Genomic DNA, 18809 nt, shown 5'->3' on the forward strand with positions numbered 1-18809 from the left:
CGCCGGGAGGAGCCTCGCGCCGGACGGCCAATGGGTGAGGAGGGCTCGGGCAGCCCCTCCGGATCGCGGCCAATGGAGACGAAACGCCCGGGCGCGGGGGGGATTAAAATGAACGAGCGGCCGCGATTGGCCGAGCGGAATCCTGTTTCCTTCCCGGCGGCCAATCGCAGAGGCGACCCCGGGCGACCCCGCCGCTGAGCGGCGGCCGGGAAGAGAGGGCGGGACCTCGGGGCGGAGGGAGAGGCGGGGCCGGCAGAGCCGAGTCCCGTCGCCCGGACAACGGGGGAAGCCGACGGGCGGCGGCATGGAGGCGGCGGAGGAACCCGGGGCGGAGGAGCGAGAGGGGAGAGGGAATAACGAGGTTCCCGAGAGCGAGCCCGACGCGCTGAGCGCGGGGAGCGGGGAGTCCGAGGAGTCCGAGGACCCGGCGGAGCCTCCGGAGCACGAAGGAACCGCGCCGGGCACGGGGAAGGAGGAGAGCGGCACGGAGGAATCCAACGCCGGCGGGGAGCCGGAACCCACGGCCGACGCCGAAGCCCAGGAGGCGGAGGAGAGGGAGCGCGCGGCGCTGCTGGCCGAGTACCGGGCGCTGGAGGCCGAGCGGCAGCGCCTGCACCAGGCGGACGGCCGCCTGCAGCTCCTGCTGGGAGACGCGCTGCGGCCGCAGCGGGGCGAGCGGCGTGCGGACGAGGCTGGCGGGCAGGAGCTGTTCGCCCAGCGGCTGCTGGAGCTGCAAGAGCTGTGGCGGCGGCGGGAGCAGGAGGCCGAGAGCTGGCAGAGGCGGGTGGACGCCCTGCAGAGGGACTGCGCGGAGAGCGAGGCCGCGGCCAGTGCCGCCTGGGCCGCCTTCCAGGCGCGGAAGAAGGCCGTGGCCGTGCAGACCCTCTCGCGGCGGCGGGGCGGCAGGGAGGCGGCTCTCAGGGCGGTGAGCGACATCCAGGCCCGGGAACAGGAGAAGGAGATCTCCTTGCGAGAGGTGAGCGCGGAACGCCCGGCTCCGTCCGCTCTCCCGAAGGGCGGAGGATTTCCCGGCCGCGCGGCGAGCGCCGTGCCGCGATCCTTGGAGCCGCGCCGGACACGAGAGGCGCGGAACCAGCCCTCCTTGTACTTCTGCCCCTCCAGGCCCGGCTGGAAAACATCAAGGTGAAGCTTGAGGTCCGAAACCTGGAGAGCGTCCTGAGAGCCCACGGAGAAACGCTGAAAGGCCGCCACTTCGCAGAGATCGGTCACATGAAGAAAGAGAACCAGAAGCTCAATGAAAAGCTGGACGGCCTCAACGACGAGGTCCTGAAGCTGAAAAAGAAGGTCGCTAATGCAGAACGGATCCTCAGCCACGTCAGGGAGAAACTGCAGTTTGTGGAAGCTGAGAACCGAGGCCGGAAGGCTGAGCTGAGAGACGTCATGAGCGTCCTGCTGCAGAAGAGGGACGCCCTGAGCAAGAGCAAGCGGGCCAGAGACAGGCTGAGGGCACGCAACGTGAAACTGCAGCAGCAACTCGGGCTGCTTGGAGAGGAGATGCTGCTGCGGGACTTTGAGGAGAAGGTGAATGCCGTGGAGTTGTTACAACAGCAGCTGCAAGTGCTGAAACGTCACCACGCCGAACTGATCCTCAAACAGAGGGAAATTCAGGAAAAGATGAGGGAAGCCAATTCATTTCTACCTTGAGGATGAAAATAAAGCATTGAAAAGATACAAACCACAGAGTTGTCCGTACCGCTCATTTCTTAACGCGCTTCTTATTGAGGAAGGTATTACACGTGTGCTCCTGTAAAAGACTTCTGTATGATGTATCAGTGTGATGCATTAGATCACTGTACCCATTCCTGAATGAAGCCACCTACACGTACCTCCTATTTAAAACAGTGCACAAGAGCACAGCCAAAAGCCTACACTTCTAGAAAACCATCTCAAACGCTGAGTCCTGCGAGGCCACGGCAGTGTTGTTTAAGCAGAGCACCCAGAGCTCTAATTCATACCTTGACTCTGGCAACCTCTTTCCCGGTTCTTACAATTCAGTAACAACTTCATCTGTACAGCCACCACCTGTGCCTTCCAGACAGGTCCTAGGAGATGAAGAATTAACACTAGGGGTTAAGGTTCATAGATGTGGCTGAGGGCTGAGGAGGAACATGAGGTATTCACAGCAAACCCGACTTGCATACAGCCAACTTACTACAGAAGCTCAATCCCTCACTCATTCTGTCAGCAGAACTGGCTGCAAGATCTGTTTTGTTAGTGTACAAGATGAAAGGTTTACTACTTCAAATACATTTGTTAAACTTCTCATCCCAATCTAGAGCTTTAATACTTTTGTCTTTCAGCAGGCTCTACGTGGTGTGTGATGAGGTACAGAGTAGCATCAGCCCACCACAGCTTCAGCCCCTTGACACTGTTCAAGGACAGTGTGTGAGAATTCTAGAACACAGAAAAAAGGGGGGAGGGAGGGAGGAATTGTTACAAGGGTTAATCATACAGCTCAGCTTCACCAGACAGGAAGCAGCTTCCACTTTCAAAACAACGTATTCTTCAAATTCCCACACGGCTCACGGAAAAAGAGGCAATGTGACAGATCTACACCCGCAGCTCTCGCTGCTGCTAGAGGAGCGTCATTGCTGACGAAGGCGTGGGATGATGTCGTGATACAGAAACAATTGTGTCCTACTAAGTGCAACGTATCTCCAGTAGCTCACAACCTCTGTTCATGAAATCAGACTGCACAAGCAATAACTTCACAACATACCAGTAAATGTACCTCTGGCTGCTGCTGGACTGTGAAAACAGACAAGTGCCAACCACTTATGCTTATCACGGACCAAGACATTGTAAGTCAGGACTTCCACCACGACCCGTGTAACCAGATGTGAGATTTTCTCTCGATCCAAGAGTGGTTTCTGCACAAGTCGAGAGAGAGGCCTTCTGGTGTTCCACAGAACTGTTTTAAATAAATAGCAGTGGATGATGAGCAGCAGAGAGGCTGCCTGACAAAAAGGATGCGCGCATGAAGCAAATGTGTCACTGAATTTCTCCACGTGGAAAAAAATGGCACCCACTGACATTCATCCACACTCGCTGAACATTTCTGGAGACCGAACAGCGGAGGAAGATACTTGAACTTTCAGTTTCTCAATTGCACTGACAGCAGGTGAGTAAGGTAACTTTACATGACTTTATTTAATAAAACCATATATTTACAGTTGAAAAAAGTTCCAGTTTGATACACGTATCTAAACAAAACCAACAGATAACTACATAAAAACAATTTAAACATGATGTACAGAGGATGTATCAACAGTTCTCTAGGTGTCTAGTTTTTAAAACATTCAAAAATGAGCTGTTAGAAGGTACCTTTCTGAATGAAACTGAATTTCTGAATGAAACACGTTGATGACTGATTGCTGACGGCAGTTGCAAAACAGCTTTGCAATAAAGTGCGGGTTGTACAAAATTCCAAACCTGGTGGCAATGTTCTGGTTTCTCTGGTCTGCTGTATGTACTGAGACAGTGGCAAACCTGTGGTGTATTGCAGCTTTTTTTTCCTTAAACCCATGAAAAAAAAAAAAGTCTGCTGAGATGGGGACACTTCAATGAGAGAACACCTCATGCACAATGTTACAGATACCCTTGAGCACCTGAACAGTAACGTTATCAGAATTTGTTATGCAATCCCTGAATTGATTACAGAAACCTTCCTTAATAATGAAGAGATTTGGTACGCCGCAAGAAACTTACGAAGCTTGGTGGCAAGTTATTCTAAACCACTATGACTCATCTCTGTTCATATCAAAATTCAAGTGTTATCTTCAAATCAAGTTACTGAGAAGTTGGAACAATTGCATCTTTAGGCAGGTCATTTTTTTTCCAAATGCATTTTGTTTGAAAATAAACTGTGCAAAGCTCCTCCTTATTGCATTGCTTTTCTTCATTAAAGAACATACCTTATATACACAAAGAAATCATCTAGAAAATATATACATCTCCTAGGAACAGAAAGATTGAATCACAGACCAAAATAATTACATTTGCAAGTTACAAACAGTGCACAAGTGTTGCAGCAGGCCTTTTCTCACAACTATGCCTATTTTCACTGTTACATTCAACATGTTTTTGAGAAGAAAACAGGCTGCAGATGGCTGAGACAAACACCCAGTGGCTCAAGAACGCATTCCAACCAGACAGGTGAGCCACACTGACAACTTGCTTTGAACAGAAATACGCACCCAGTTACAACGCAGACTAAACTCACAAAGCCAGTTATGGTACCACCCACAAAGTATAGCAGGGAGAGTTGTCTGTGTGTTTAATAAATCATTTAAAAGCTTAGTGCAAATGTTGCAGATGTTAGGCCTCTCATGCCCATCATGAAAAGGCAGATTTGCTATTGTACTAGAAAAAGTACTTACTGACCTTCCAGCTTTCTATTGCACTTCAAAGCAACGTGGCATACAAGTACCAGTCTATACAGATACACAAATCCTGGGAGAATTAATATGTTCTCAATGTCAGCATCCCAATGTCTGTTTTCAGTAAGCGATGACCTAAAGAAGTCTTCTGGAGAAATTCAGGTGGGCAACCAAAAAAACCACGTCTATTATGCCAGGTACACAAAGTGGACAGGAAAAAAGGCCAATGAGGTAACAGACTTCTAAGCTGCATCTGCATTACATATGTTCCAAAGTGATTATGAGTCTCAAAAGACTTACCAAGAAATCTTCCTTTCCCTCTTTTTAAAATTACAGTCAAAGTATCACTTGTAGAAACAGTGTCTGTAATAAATTGATTGTGTCCCACAGCCCTTACACTGTATGCTGAGTTGAGCAGTGTGCAACTATTATTTATTTATTTTTTACATCAGTCAGTGCCAAAAACTGAGCACAAAACAGAACAAAAAACTCTGGGAAGCCTATGGCCATACAGCTAAAGGATTTAGTAATTCCTGCTTAGAGTTAACAAATATTGTTTCAGTTAGTTTCCCTTTTCAATGGTAATAATTATTTATAAACAGATTTTACACTCTACAATCACCATTGTTGTAAATCAGAGGCACCTGTGCTTTACAGTTCAGCATTCATCTGAATGCAGAGGGAATCTAACCTGTATAACAACTGAGCAATGGCCATCTGCTCTCTGTTACTTGCTCATATGTATTAGAGGCTGGATAAAATGCCAGGAAATGACAGCCTGAACTCGTCCTGATAGTATTTCTCTGGCCTATTTCCCAGTAAACTTCTTTCCCTCATTACTTAATCAAATTCAACTCCACATGCTTCTCCACTGTGGCAGCAGCAGCTTCAAGAGCTCCCCACAGGCTTTTCTTTTCAGGCTTATGTAACTTCTACCCTACCCCCTTCCTCCTCAGTTTTGCCAGTGAGCAGAGCTGGGTTTAAAACAGCTGCACAAATTCCTTTTAACCATTTCTCAATTCTTCTGCTCAGCCCAGTTTTATGAGCACAACTGGACAGATGGCACAGAAGTCAGTAGCTGGGAGTGCCCTGAAATGGCACTGCCCCAGAAGAGACACAGAAGCATCCATTTAGTACTATGTGACCCTGGGTTTAAATGGGGGAAAGAGTACAGCTGGGAAATAATGCCAGCTTAATACTATACCCACTCCTGCTGAGTTTGCCATCTAGCCAAATTAATGGAACTTTTGCTGTATATACTCAGACAGGAACGTGGATTTCCAAGGCATCTTAAAGAATAATTGGTTTTACACTGCTAGTGCGATTTCTCTTCCAAGTGTACTTCCTTGACTCTTTCTTTTCTTAAAGGATGGAATGTAGTTCTACATCTACATGATTTCTTTGGTAAATGGGACTCACAGCCTATAAAACAAAAAGCATTTCTAAAGGAATGGTCCTTACATCATTTAAATTCCAGCACCAGTTATTTAAAATCCAGATCCAGCTAGTGGGCATGGGAAGTGTATATCCTGCCTAAGAACAGAACTAGGGAATGGCTTTCAAAGCAACTGACATTGCTGAATGCCCAGTATTATAAAACATCAGTGAGAAATAATAAAGAAACCTTAATAGTTTGGTTTAATTGCCCTCATCAAACATACAAATGTGTACTGCTGTCCACAGCAAGCACTTGCTCCACGAGACGTTTAAGGCTAGGCCTCGGTTTCACTTATAAAGGTTTTACCTCCCAGTTTCCTTCCCTTTTGTTTTTTTTTTCTTTCCTCCCCTCTCTCCCCTTTAAGGCTATCTTACTACTGAACAGAATCTGAAGTAACACTTTGATTTGCAGGCTCATACATATCAAATACTTTTGCCACTTCACATCTTTTCCTGTGTGTCACCGGAGGCAGCCAGAGCTAATGTTTAAGTGAAGGACTTCCTTTCTCCATTTCCCGGTTATCCTTCTGCAGAGCAGCCAGTATCTGGACATGTACAGAAATGACAGAGAAAAAGATATTAGATTTTAAAAGTGACTCAATAAACCGCTGTCTGAAGACCTTGCTATTTGAGTAGCTTTGAGCAATACTTTTTAAACTATTAAATATAGTTACTTTATCCAAATTGAGAACCTTTCCCAGTGCATGAGACTTCTTCCTTAAGCCCTCATGGCACAGTAAATAGAAATTGATTTAATGAAGGTTTAAGCTCAGTTAACCTCCACACATGAGATTTTTACCCATAAAGACATATCTGGTACAATTAAAAGCAGCTTCCCGAGGGGATGTCATCATTCTCAGGATAAATAAACTGTCTAAAACCATTGCAAGTGAGCAGCCTGCTCAGAATTATTACCATGGCACTGACTGGGATTTGCCTAGCACTGCTGCTGCCCTAGATTTGTTTACACCAGCATTACATCAAAATCAGCATTCACCCTCAGATGGAAAACTTTCATTCTCTATGGCTGATGGACAATTTTGTTTGGTAGAGGGCACACTGATACCTACTTTCTCATGCTGCTGAAGCAGTATGTACTCTCTGCCTTCTGGTTACACTCCACTGAAGTACAGCAGCATCCCCAAGAAGTGTCCAGGAACTGAATGACCTTAGGGACATTTCTTTTCAAAGAACTGCAACTTTAACAGATTTTAAACAAGCTTCTGCCCAACAGAATTAACAAGAAATGAGTCTAAATTGCTCATATGGCAATCACATGACACTGCCTGTTCTTCAACGCAAAATCACCTGTATTATCACAACAAGGATGTTCAATCCAGGTATGAATGGAGCTGCTGCTGGCTGGCTGTTCAAAAAGTCCTAGAATTTGGGAGACTACAGCAAGCTCCTGCTCAAAGGCATGCAGTATAAATCCTAAGTTATTCAATCAAATGAGTTTATGAGAATTTGTTGTGCCACAGTAACAGTATCCTTCATGGAAAAATGTCAGCCTTTTTAATAAACCTGAGAATGACACCGAAATCTGGCCTGGAAGAGCATTTCACAAAGACCTCAAGGCAGCTAAGAGAGCTAGGATTCCTTAGCTACTAAGCTGAGGGAGCTGTAACCTAAGGCATAAGAGTTGCAGAAATGCTAGGACAACAGCTAAATCTGTTCTACTATCTCTTTTTCTCTGCTGCTGATGACAAAGCAGTGACAGAATCACAGAATCACAGAATTGTAGGGATTGGAAGGGACCTCCAGAGATCATCGAGTCCAACCCCTCTGCCAAAGCAGGTTCCCTACAGCAGGTCGCACAGGTCGGCATCCAGGCAGGTCCTGAACATCTCCAGAGAAGGAGACTCCACCACCTCCCTGGGCAGCCTGTTCCAGTGCTCCGTCACCTCACTGTAAAGAAGTTCTTGCGCACATTTGTGCAGAACTTCCTATGCTGCAGTTTCCAGCCGTTTCCCCTTGTCCTGTCTCCACTCACCACTGAAAAGAGTCCAACCTCACCACTATGGCCCCCACACCCCAGATATTTATAGACCTGGATCAGGTCCCCTCTCAGTCTTCTCTTCTCAAGGCTGAACAGACCCAGATCACTCAGCCTTTCCTCATAGAAGAGATGCTCCAGGCCCTTCACCATCTTTGTGGCCCTCCGCTGGACTCTTTCCAAGAGATCCCTGTCTTTTTTGTACTGGGGAGCCCAGAACTGGACGCAGTGCTCCAGATGAGGCTTCACCAGGGCAGAGTAGAGGGGGAGGATCACCTCCCTCGACCTGCTGGCCACGCTCTTTTTAATGCACCCCAGGATGCCATTGGCCCTCTTGGCCACAAGGGCACACTGCTGGCTCATGGCCAACCTGTCGTCCACCAGGACACCCAGGTCCCTCTCCGCAGAGCTCCCCTCCAGCAGCTCATCCCCCATCCTGTACCGGTGCATGGAATTATTCCTCCCTAGGTGCAAGACTCTACACTTGCTTTTGTTGAACCTCATCCAGTTTCTTACTGCCCAGCTCTCCAGCCTGTCCAGGTCTCGCTGACAGTAACAACTGTCACTCAAATTTCAAGCTTTCCCACTCAAACCATTCTATGATTTTATGACATTCTGTTAACTACATTTCCTGTTATCAGAAGTGCCGTGATTTAGTTACGCATCATTCAGTCTTTAGGTTCTTGATCGCACTGTCACCCTTAGCATTCCTTTTGCTAACTTAAAAAGGCATCTCTCTACAAAACACAAATACTACAGCAAAGTATCTAATTTCTACTGTAATCGTCTCAGTCAAAAAGAATTATCTTGCTAAGGAGTACTGCACCTACTGAAGATTTTTTCAACATACTGTGCCTTAGCTGTGCACTACCAAAAGCCTGCTCCTCAAAAAAGCAAAATTCAGGACTTTAAGTCCAAACTCATCTCGTGAACTTTGTACAGACTGAACAAAGGTAGAGACCAATGCAGTCAGCATCTTAGAAAAAGGAAACAAAATCCCATACACTGCTTTTTCTCGGTACTGATTCTACATCTGTTCCAACAGTGGCACCTCAACAATTCTTTGTATGTATGGGATGCAAGTAAACTCATAGCCTCTACCCACCACTGATTTGGAAAAAGATGACAGGCTGGAGAGGGAAGAGGCCCTCTTTATGGAAACTTACTCGGTAACACAGATACGTAGTGAAGAAAGGCAGCTGGTGCAGAAGACAACGAGGGAGGTAAGACAGCAGCCAGTACTGACCCTACAGTGAGCTAAACCTAAGATCTATCTGCTCCACAGTTCAGCAACAAAGTCTGTTGTTTGGGGCACTTCTACACTAAACACACAAAGCGAGCTAAGTCGCCCTACCTTTCCTGTGTCTGCTAAAGTATTCTCCTGGATGTTACCAAACATCATCCTTCACGGGTACAGCACAGTCACCTGTTAACCAAAGATCAACACTCTCTTTACCTGAGCCCACTTTTTGTTTCTACTTTGCATCTGAATGGCAGCAATAGATGTAAAGAATTCTTCTGAAGGTAAGTCTTCTGGTAGCTTTGTTAAAAACTGGGCTATATGAATGAAATCCATTTTGGTCAAAATATCTTCATAAAGTTTTAATATTCCCAGGGCTGTACGAAATAAGAACTCTTCTCCATCACGGCAGAACACATCCCAGATACGACACGCCAAGTCTAGTGGCAAAGACTTGCTGTACAATGTGAATATCCTGAAAAACAGAGTAACATTTTCTGAGTTACTGCACAAGGACAATGTATGGATCCTCAGAGAAGTACACAGACTGCTCATTATTGAGGTTTCTCAAATGTGTTTATCTGAATATCCCCTTTGTATTTCCAAACTATTCCTACTATTTGCAGCATAGCAAATCTGAAATAATACAAAACTGTGCTATGCTGGTATAACAGTTATAGCATTTTCCAGGTTGTTTTTTTTTAAATCACACCATCAGAAAAATATAGATGATTTTTTGAAGGGCAATGCCACTAGTATAATTAAAGAAAAATCAATCATCGCTTTAGAACTGAAGATTCATGCAGTTTTAGCTGCGAGGACACAAAAATCTAAATCTTAAGACAAACTAAAAAAGGGATTCTGTGATTTAGATGAAGGAGAAGATGACGATTACTTCAGTGTCCACGACTGGATTCGCTGGCAAAGCAATAATAGAGTGACTTTTGGAGGATCTGCTTGGTCTGTGGTGAGTGGAGCAAGACAGCCAAGACTTCCAGAAAGAACGAGCAGGTGGCTGTGATAACACTCTTAAGACAGATGTGATCTCCAAACAGCAAAGGAAACAGCAGTGGCTAATTGTGCCTAAAACCACATTTTGGTAACTGCCAAGAGAACAATTCCTCTTTCATCAAACCACTGATGCCTTTGCAGCAAGGAAGGCAAAGGTACTCTTTTCCTTCCCTGACCCTAAAAAAGACATAACAGTACAACATCATAACCTCAGAAAGTGCCAACTGTTACGGAATCAAGTGACAGTATGCAAGGGAAAAGTCACAGTAATCTTTCCCTTTGAAAATTTAAAAAGAGTATTGCTCCAGAGATGCATCACATCTTGTGTCATGGTAAAACTGCAAATAATTCCTTCTCCAGCAGAGGTCAGCAAAATCTCAGACGTAAATCAAACCTTCCTACATTAACATAACATCTATATTTAACGATGCTGAATCTAACAGTAGCTCTCCACTCCCCACCCTCTCCAATTTTCTATTCAAGATATTCCAGTTTTCCTTAAAAAAAAAAAAAAAATGCTGAATAGATACACAGAGAGACATAAAATACTAATTAATATATTTTGCCAGTAAATTCTAGTAATCAAAGGCTTTCTGAAGTATCTTTTTTACTTAAGGTTATTGGACTGATGTGTCATAATTAGCAAGCTTTTCTCAGCACACATTGGGAAAACTGAGCAATATCCCACTTTACAAGGTGCAAGACCAGACTGCACTTGCACAAATTCAGATGATGATTATTTTTTTTAACAAAAAGTAGAAAAATATTAAAATTCTGTTCACCAAAAAGTTAGCATATTATATAATAACGTGGTAGAGTCTGGAATGAAAAAAATACTACTGGTCATATTACACAATATATTATTATATATTTTTAAAAAATAGCAGCAACCCTTATTTGGGTTACTGACTGACATGTTGAACTGCAGAACTTGTATATTCTTTCAACACTCTTGTGCAGTCACAATGCCACGTCACAACATCTCATTACTGAATGCTTACACAGCAGAATTAGGACTTGTATGCACACATACACGTGTACAGGAAACAGCAATGGGTTTTCCATTTAAAAAGAGCAGTGTAATAGGAAGCAATTCAGCAGAGTGCCTTCCTGGTCACCACACAGCAGGCAAACTCCCAGCCAGTAATTGGCACTGGTTAAAGATAAGCAACAATGCCTAATTTTGCTCCATTTTATTCCCAGAAGCTATTATTCTGTCATGAATCAGACCTAACCTGAATCACCCACGTGTGTTAAATCTGCAACTATGCAGAAAATTAACTGTCAGAAAAAACAGTCACACCTATTTATGAGAACGCTGCTTTCTTAGGAAAAGATTTAGTTGGATAAAAAGCTGTCACTTCAAACAAGGGATTTGACACTGATCTCTTCATAATTCATAAGGAAGTGCAATTTGCAAGAATTTCACTAGTCAATTAACTTTCATTAACACCAGCATGAAATCAAATGCATCAAGCCCTACGAAACGGAATCGGGCCTCCCAGAACAAGCAGTGGTACAACAGGAGGAGTCATTTCTAAGAACTGATACAGCATTTGCTCTCTGAAAACATTTTCTACTGGAAGACATTTTTATTACACATCTGAGCTACTGCTCTGAAACCCAGCAGAAATTTATGACAGCCATAAAGCAGCTGCAGCAGCTCTCAGCAACGCCAGCACATGACTTGGATGTGATCTGTTTGCACTGGAGAGCAGGATGAGTCTCTGCCTGCAGCTCTTTCAGCTCACTACAAGTCCCAGCCAGGTGCAGACAGCAGCTCACAGAGATGTCCAGCATCAGAGAAACAGAAACACAGGTTTCTGGCTGCTCTCTGAAAGAAATACCAGATACACGCTCCTGCTCCTTCCAGACCCACCTAGGATACACGTACTTTGAAGGAGATGCATAAAATCCTCACCTGTTTGAGACAGGAAAAGCATATGACCAGAGTCTTGCTTACAAAGAAAGCACTGTTACCATGATTTGATTATCATGGCTCTGCTTTGTTTTCCTCCTCTTTTATTTTTATAAATTGTCTTCATAAAAACATTGTTAGCAACAGTGCTGAGGGCAGGTATGCCAGATTTTGGATTGACAACTCCTGCACAGCAATGATGACACCACTCAGATTTTACATATTCTTCTACCACACATTCTTTTGCCACGTCTCTTTTACGCATGAATCCCTCTGCAACCTCTCAGTTGCAGTGGGGAAATTGCTGAATTAATTCATTTTTTGAACTTACTCTAAGATCCTTTCTCTTTATCCTGGTACTCCTTTATCACTGCTACATTTTGTAACAATTCCTCTATATCTGCTTTGAAACAAAACCTGCACCCTTCTTCGTGTCTGCTGCATTACTTCTTGCATACTCTTGCATAGCGAAATCTCTATTCTCATTGGTATCTTTAGAGTTATTGCAGTGAAACTGCTGTTAGCAGCTAATTTGGCACAATTTTTTAATCATCACAGATGAAGAAAGTAGAAGCATTTATTTAGTTTCTAATAAGGGGAAAAAAATACATAGAATACAATGCTGACTGCAACACAGCAACTTAGCAAAATTGACTGCATTCTAAAATGTGCTGATACAAATACTGGGGTGGCTTCCAAGCAATTTCATCAGGTCAGAAGCACCCAACAAGCCATGTTCTCTCACTCAGGAGTACTACATGGCAAAGCAGTATTTCACCTTACCCTGCAGAGACTGATTTTTTGGAGTCTGGTAACAACTACCTCAAATTTAGGAAAAACAGAATCTCACGAGTGATCTTTGGACTGAGTTGCTGTCTGAGTTTCTGATCTATTCTTACTCTGAAATGGAGGCATGCATTTAAAGCATAATATTGAACTTCAGTTTTGGGAAGTGAGGTGTTAATGGCACGGCATGGGCTGTGCTTTTCCTGATGTCACAGACATTTCACTGCTAGTGCCCACAACAAACATTTGCACGAACTGTCCTGGCCCTCTGTCATAACAAGCAAACAGCATCAAGAGAAAGTTAGTGCTCACAGAGCACGATCACAGTCAATGCAGTATTAAAGAACCACTGATCAATCCATCAGTACAAAGCCCCGGGCTGTAATTATTGCCAAAATCATTTTTCTTAGTAGGGATGAAGAGGTAATTGTACAGCAACAGCAGGCCATAAATAGACAGCATGTGTCCTTTGTAAATCCACATTCTGCTCTGCTCAGAAGAGCCTGCAGTACATCAGCTGACAGCACTGAGTGCCCAAAACAGGGCTACTGAGGCACACAATTTTCCCTCTGCTCCCTGTGAACCTGACTGCACGCTGCTCTTTACAGCCTTTGCACACTTGATTTCCTCTGCATTCTTGAACCTGATTGTGCATTGCTCTTTACAGCCTTTGCACTTTTGATTCCCTTCGCATTCTTCAAAAAACTAAAAGCCTGCCTAGCTTCTGAAATTTATACTAGAACCAAATTTGAGCTTGAAGCTCCATGTTCTTTGTAAGGGGAAACCTTACTTGGGACAGGTAGCCCTTGTGATTAAATTTTGAAGTCCTCAATGCCTACCTGTGACAGAAGCATGGAGTTCTGCTTCCTCAATCCTCTACCAGCCCCAAGAAAACCCAAAGCAATATTACACTGCTTGTACAGCTGCTGCCACCTTTATGCACAGAACTGCTTTTTCTTGGAACGTATGCCCACAACAAATGATGAAGCCTAACAATTGTATTGCCACCTCCTGCAGCACTGGTAGCATGAAGCAGCACAAAGAAGACACGTTGATTCCACTGTAATTGCAGCAGGAGCACGAAGGCTTCCCAGCAACTGGTCTGCACAGCACTGGCCTCTGGAGTCCTCCTGGAGCTGGCACCAACTGAGATTTACTGCACACATGCCTGCACAGTAACCATGCCAGCCACCAGAATAGCAGCAGGCATCCCTCTGGAGCTCAGAACAAATGTGCATTTAAATAAAAGTAATGTTCACAGGGCAAGTCTGTTCCACAGAGATTTCTACCCACAACCAAAAGGTCTGTCTAGTCAAGAGAATTCATGGGGTTCAGAACTGTAAAAGCACCCCTTCACCATATTCTTCTCAGACTTGAAACATAATTGAAACCTCATCCTTGTTTTTCCAGAAATACTTTTGTTTTTCCCAGTGCTATCAGTACTACAGCAAATTCACTCTCAAACTGGCAGTCACCCAGGAGCCACAGGCAACATTCTAAACAGAATTTTCAGAAGTCCTCATTGCAAGAACACAGACTCACCTAACTTTCCTTCCTATCTTTTCTGTAGTACTTTCTGCCTAGTTCTCTACTAATTTCTATGGAAGGACAGCAGATATAAACTTAAACTTAAAAAGAATTAAATTTAAAGTGGACATTTAAAAAAAAAAACTAAATCTGCTTCCCATGGCATCAAAGGAAATATATATGCACACATATATGCATAAACACATATACGAACACACATATACATATATATAAACACATGTATTTAAGTAATTGTCATGGTTTTCCATGGTATTCCATATCATGACATCATGCAGTGATTTGTCAAAGCTGGAGAGGGGGCAGCACTCCAGCTCTTGGTTCCCAGAGTGTTTCAGTACTCTCCCACATGGTTACCACTCCTAGGAGGACAACATTATACCAAAATCCCACACAGCCAAGTACCAACCCTACTGTCTAACAAAACTAAAGCTGTAGTGGGACAAGCTGTCTAGCTGAAGACAAATGTGAGGAAATTTAATATAGGATTTCTTAGGACTACGCAAGTAGTCCCCATTCCTGAGGCTTAATATAATTTCAGCATCTTTCCTCTTGTCACTGAATGTGCCAGCCCTTGTCCTCTTCCTTTTCTTCTTTCCTATTCCAATGTTATTCTGGCATTTTCCTGCTGTGCATTTAAAGAGATCCAGCATTCAGTCATAAAGAATTGACAGCATCTACAAATATTGGGAGCAACGAGTCTAGCCATCACACTTCTCATTTCTCTACACAACTTGCATTAAAATTTAATGCCAGTGTAACTGCAAAATCAAACAAAACCCACGTAACAGCATTCTCTGTGCAAGAGGCACATGCAAATCAAGGAACTTGTGAGTGCTGATGAAACTGCCCGGTATCACTGTGAGGCCACTCACAATCACCTCCAACAGTGATCGGGAGAAAGAATCTCTAAAGGCAAAGTAATGTCTGAACAGCCTGATAGCCTCTTATGATGACATGGCTGACTTGGTGGATGAGTGAAAAGCAGTGGATACTGTTTACACTGATTTCAGCAAGGTTTTCACCACTGTCTCTCATAAAATCCTCAATATCTCAGCAATCCGATGATCCAGTGAAAGTTCACTATTGAAACTTCTAGCTGTTAGACTGAACAGAACAACCTGACATGGATTTCTGGTCCAACAGATCAGTGGCATGCTCAGCACTAACAGTAAGCTTTGAAAGATCATCAGGTACTGAGAGCTTGGTTCAGACAGAACTGGATTAAGATACAGGCTGTTTTCTGAAATAACAGCTGATGAATCTTGGAAAAAAAACAGAACCCACAAAGCTGCTGCTGGGAGTTTCATCTTTAACTAAAGCTATTCAGTCAAATACCTGAGAACAGAAGAAGATTCTAACAATTTAAAGGCAAGCCAATTTTCATGAAAAAGATTTCGTATCATTCCAAAATTGACAATGAAGCCTTGCTGGCCGAGGAGAGATATTTCAGCTCTCCTCAAACCAAAGCCTGATAGGTATAAATGCAAACACTCAATTTGGAATACTTCATACCTGAAATTCGACAGGTCTGCAAATAAGATTCATGCCTTTTTTCTCCCTCAAAGGAAAAAGGCTAAAATTACAGAGCTAAAAAGAAAGGTAATCTCACAAAATAAAAGGATTGTAACTAACTGTCTGCTGAGGGCTGGAGTAATTAGAAACACATGAAAGCCTTCATGCTACTGAAGTTTTTAAACAACCTGTGCTAGGATCCTCTACATAAGATCTGAAACCACATAACATAGGAATAATGCACTGCTCACATCTTCACTGCATCCTTCCTTATTTTCTCAGAATTCAGGTATGTCCTAAATATGCATAAACACTGTTATCCAGCTTTATGCAAAAGAAGCTTCAAATTCCAAAGCACTACAGTAATAAAGGCTAAGCAAATATTAAGCTTATCAGAGAAGTCTGTAAAAAATATTTGGATTGATAAATTCAATTACTGAACACAAAATAAAACTTTTACCTTAAAAAAATATTAAAACAACTAAGAGAGCTTACATTAAGAATATAGACATGCAGCTATAAGCTAGTATGCAAAGTAGTAATTATGCTTTCAATGTCTTACCAATCAATAAGATAGATATCTGGAGTTAAGTTATTTTTTTTGAAGTGAGCAAATAGCTTTGGCAGATTTTCTTCAAAGAATACCTCAAATGCAGCAAAGTAAGTCAACATCTGGGAAAACAATGGGGAGAAAATTCAGTTAGTTTTATTATTAATAGGCTTAAATATACTATCTGTTGTTGGATTAACATTCTTCAAAAAGAGGATCATATAAATCACACGATACAGTAGAACTAATAATTCACATAAAAGACAGCACCTGCAAGTTAAAGACCTGTTCTGTATATTGATCTCATATTAAACAATATAATTATTGTTTTGGGTCTTGGCTAGCTTCCTTTGGAAAGAAAAATACCAGCAGGAGAGAAGTTATTTGCTGATTACTCAAAATAATTACGATAATGGAATGGTGCTTTATGTTTGTGGCAATAAGCTAATATTACACTGAGTAAAATCTAAGACCCAATGGATTAAAAAATGAATTATCAAACTAAAACAATTTAATAGCCCACAGCAAGAGTGAAGAGTTCGTTTGGTTCCAATCATAGATCATATTATAATGTCAAAGCTTCTACTGTGTAACATTTTAAAACAAGATAAGTCATTTCCATTGCAAAGAGGGAGAGAGAAATGTCACACAGAAGACTTGAAGATCAGGACAAAACATCTATGGTAAGAAAAACAGATTCCAGCCCCCAACTGATATCTTATCTGCCCTGCTTTTAATGTGAAGACTTCTGTGGTATTTTAACAATTGAATGTTTAATGCAAATTTCGTAACAGAGAAGTGCTGGAAAATCTTCATATCCAACTGATAGTTAAAAAGAAAAGGCTTTTTAGCTTTTCTACCTCAATTCTCTTAATATTGCATGAAGAGACGTTCAACAAAGTCCTTGAATGACTCAGTATTTTTAATGCAACATCCCGATTAAAGCAGTGAAGGGTAGCTATGATTTCTTCGAAGCGTGAGCTGTATCTGCACACTTCTCTCCCAGAACATCATGATAGTAAAGGAGTCCTTTGTGTGAAATCCCGACAGGGATGACAGGCAATTCCCCATTTTTACCATGTCCTTCAAGAATTTTTCTTCCTATTCCATCTGACTATAGTGACAGACATTATAGTGACAGACATACCCTCATCAATAACAGCAAAAGAGAAACTGAATCAGTAAGTTTTAAGGCTTACAAGCCAATAGGAGATGAGCATACTGAAGAAAAAACCACACAAGGTTATGTAAAATCTCTGACCTACCAGTTACTGAGAAAGAGCTTCATGATAAACATGAAGCCAAAAACCTAGAAACCCATGTTAGCGAGCTGTACAACTAAAACAACTTCCCAATATGTATTTTTAAATGCAAGAAACCCAACCATCATGTGAGATCTCCAATCATGAAGAGGAAGCAGGTAATGCAACAGACAGTCATACTTTCAAAATGTCAGAATCACAGAATATCAGGGATTGGAAGGGATCTGTTTACATGCCAGCACCGCAGTAGGAGTTTACTCCATTTCTGAAGTACTTTATAGCAGGAATTTTACACAACTGCTATACCACATCTGCTGATGGTAATGCAGGCAGCTGTTAGAAATGCAACATCAGTCCAGGTGTTTATCTCGACCAAATCAACATACAAGAAGGTACCTCACTTAGTAATAGTTAAAAAATCTGGCGTAATAAAACTGTAATCAATAAAAGAAATCAAAAGCAAGCAGGATAGATTATATTACTATAATTTCCACAAGTAACTCTTCCATTGGTTTTATTATTTTTTTAATTAATTTTAGACAAAGCAGCATTTCATTATTGAGCTATAGAACTTAAACACAAAGTTCAGGGTAGATCAGTATATAAACCCCAAAAAACCAAAACTGCCTTAATTTGTCTCTAAACTACAAAGTTTTCTTTGTAGTGTGAATCATGGCTTTGTAATTGGACAAAACACTAATATTATTGCTAATATTCTTTCACATAGCAGCACCTTATGGGCACTATCCAAGAAACTCCCAAGAAACATTATTGCAGCTAGTAAGTATTCAATTCCACCAAATTTAACTGTGACACCATCTTCAGAACAACTGAATTTACATGCAACAGTATTTACATGCTGAATGTGTAAGCACATCCTCCTTTTTTAAGTAATAGAGATGACTGACACTGCTGGTAGCAATGCTGTTGTTAAAAGATTCCCCCAAGGGCATTTACAAGTGATGAGATTCAGAAGCTTCAACAAGAAATTACACATTGGTTTTCCCAATAGAAAATGCTGATAGGATTCCTAGTGTCTTACTGTTGAAGAAACACAAGTGGTCACTGTTGATGTAAGCCACTTCCATGATTTATTTTCCCCATTTCAACTCTTGAGAAGCAAGATCCTATTTTTATAGTATCAGATGG

At 42.6% G+C, this 18809-nt stretch overlaps 2 protein-coding genes across 5 annotated transcripts in view; one reads left to right on the top strand and one right to left on the bottom strand.

Moving 5' to 3' along the window:
* The first annotated feature begins 295 nt into the window (after positions 1-295).
* CCDC96 (coiled-coil domain containing 96) lies at positions 296-2360 on the top strand. Its single transcript, XM_052683139.1, has 2 exons — positions 296-976; positions 1123-2360. Exons 1-2 carry the CDS (start codon positions 305-307, stop codon positions 1663-1665), a joined length of 1215 nt encoding a protein of 404 aa, XP_052539099.1. The 5' UTR covers positions 296-304; the 3' UTR covers positions 1666-2360.
* Positions 2361-3147: 787 nt separating this feature from the next.
* TBC1D14 (TBC1 domain family member 14) overlaps positions 3148-18809 on the bottom strand; it is a 65674-nt gene continuing 50012 nt past the window's right edge. For all 4 annotated transcript variants that reach the window (XM_052683134.1, XM_052683133.1, XM_052683137.1 and 1 more), the window contains 3 exons: positions 16411-16520; positions 9290-9548; positions 3148-6382 (listed from right to left, as the gene is read on the bottom strand). In XM_052683134.1, coding sequence (XP_052539094.1) covers positions 6317-6382; positions 9290-9548; positions 16411-16520 — 435 coding nt within the window. In that variant the 3' untranslated portion in view covers positions 3148-6316. The remainder of the gene's footprint in view (positions 6383-9289; positions 9549-16410; positions 16521-18809) is intronic.

Source organism: Tympanuchus pallidicinctus, unplaced genomic scaffold (genome assembly GCF_026119805.1).
Source record: "Tympanuchus pallidicinctus isolate F22 unplaced genomic scaffold, pur_lepc_1.0 scaffold2, whole genome shotgun sequence".
In the NCBI taxonomy this organism is placed as follows: Eukaryota; Metazoa; Chordata; class Aves; order Galliformes; family Phasianidae; genus Tympanuchus; species Tympanuchus pallidicinctus.

What these genes read in the sequence shown, in the direction of transcription:
- CCDC96 (XM_052683139.1), top strand. Translation starts at nt 305, where the DNA reads ATGGAGGCGGCGGAGGAACCCGGGGCGGAGGAGCGAGAGGGGAGAGGG. An exon ending in AGGAGATCTCCTTGCGAGAG is followed by an intron (nt 977 to 1,122) that starts GTGAGCGCGGAA and finishes CTGCCCCTCCAG; the next exon opens with GCCCGGCTGGAAAACATCAA.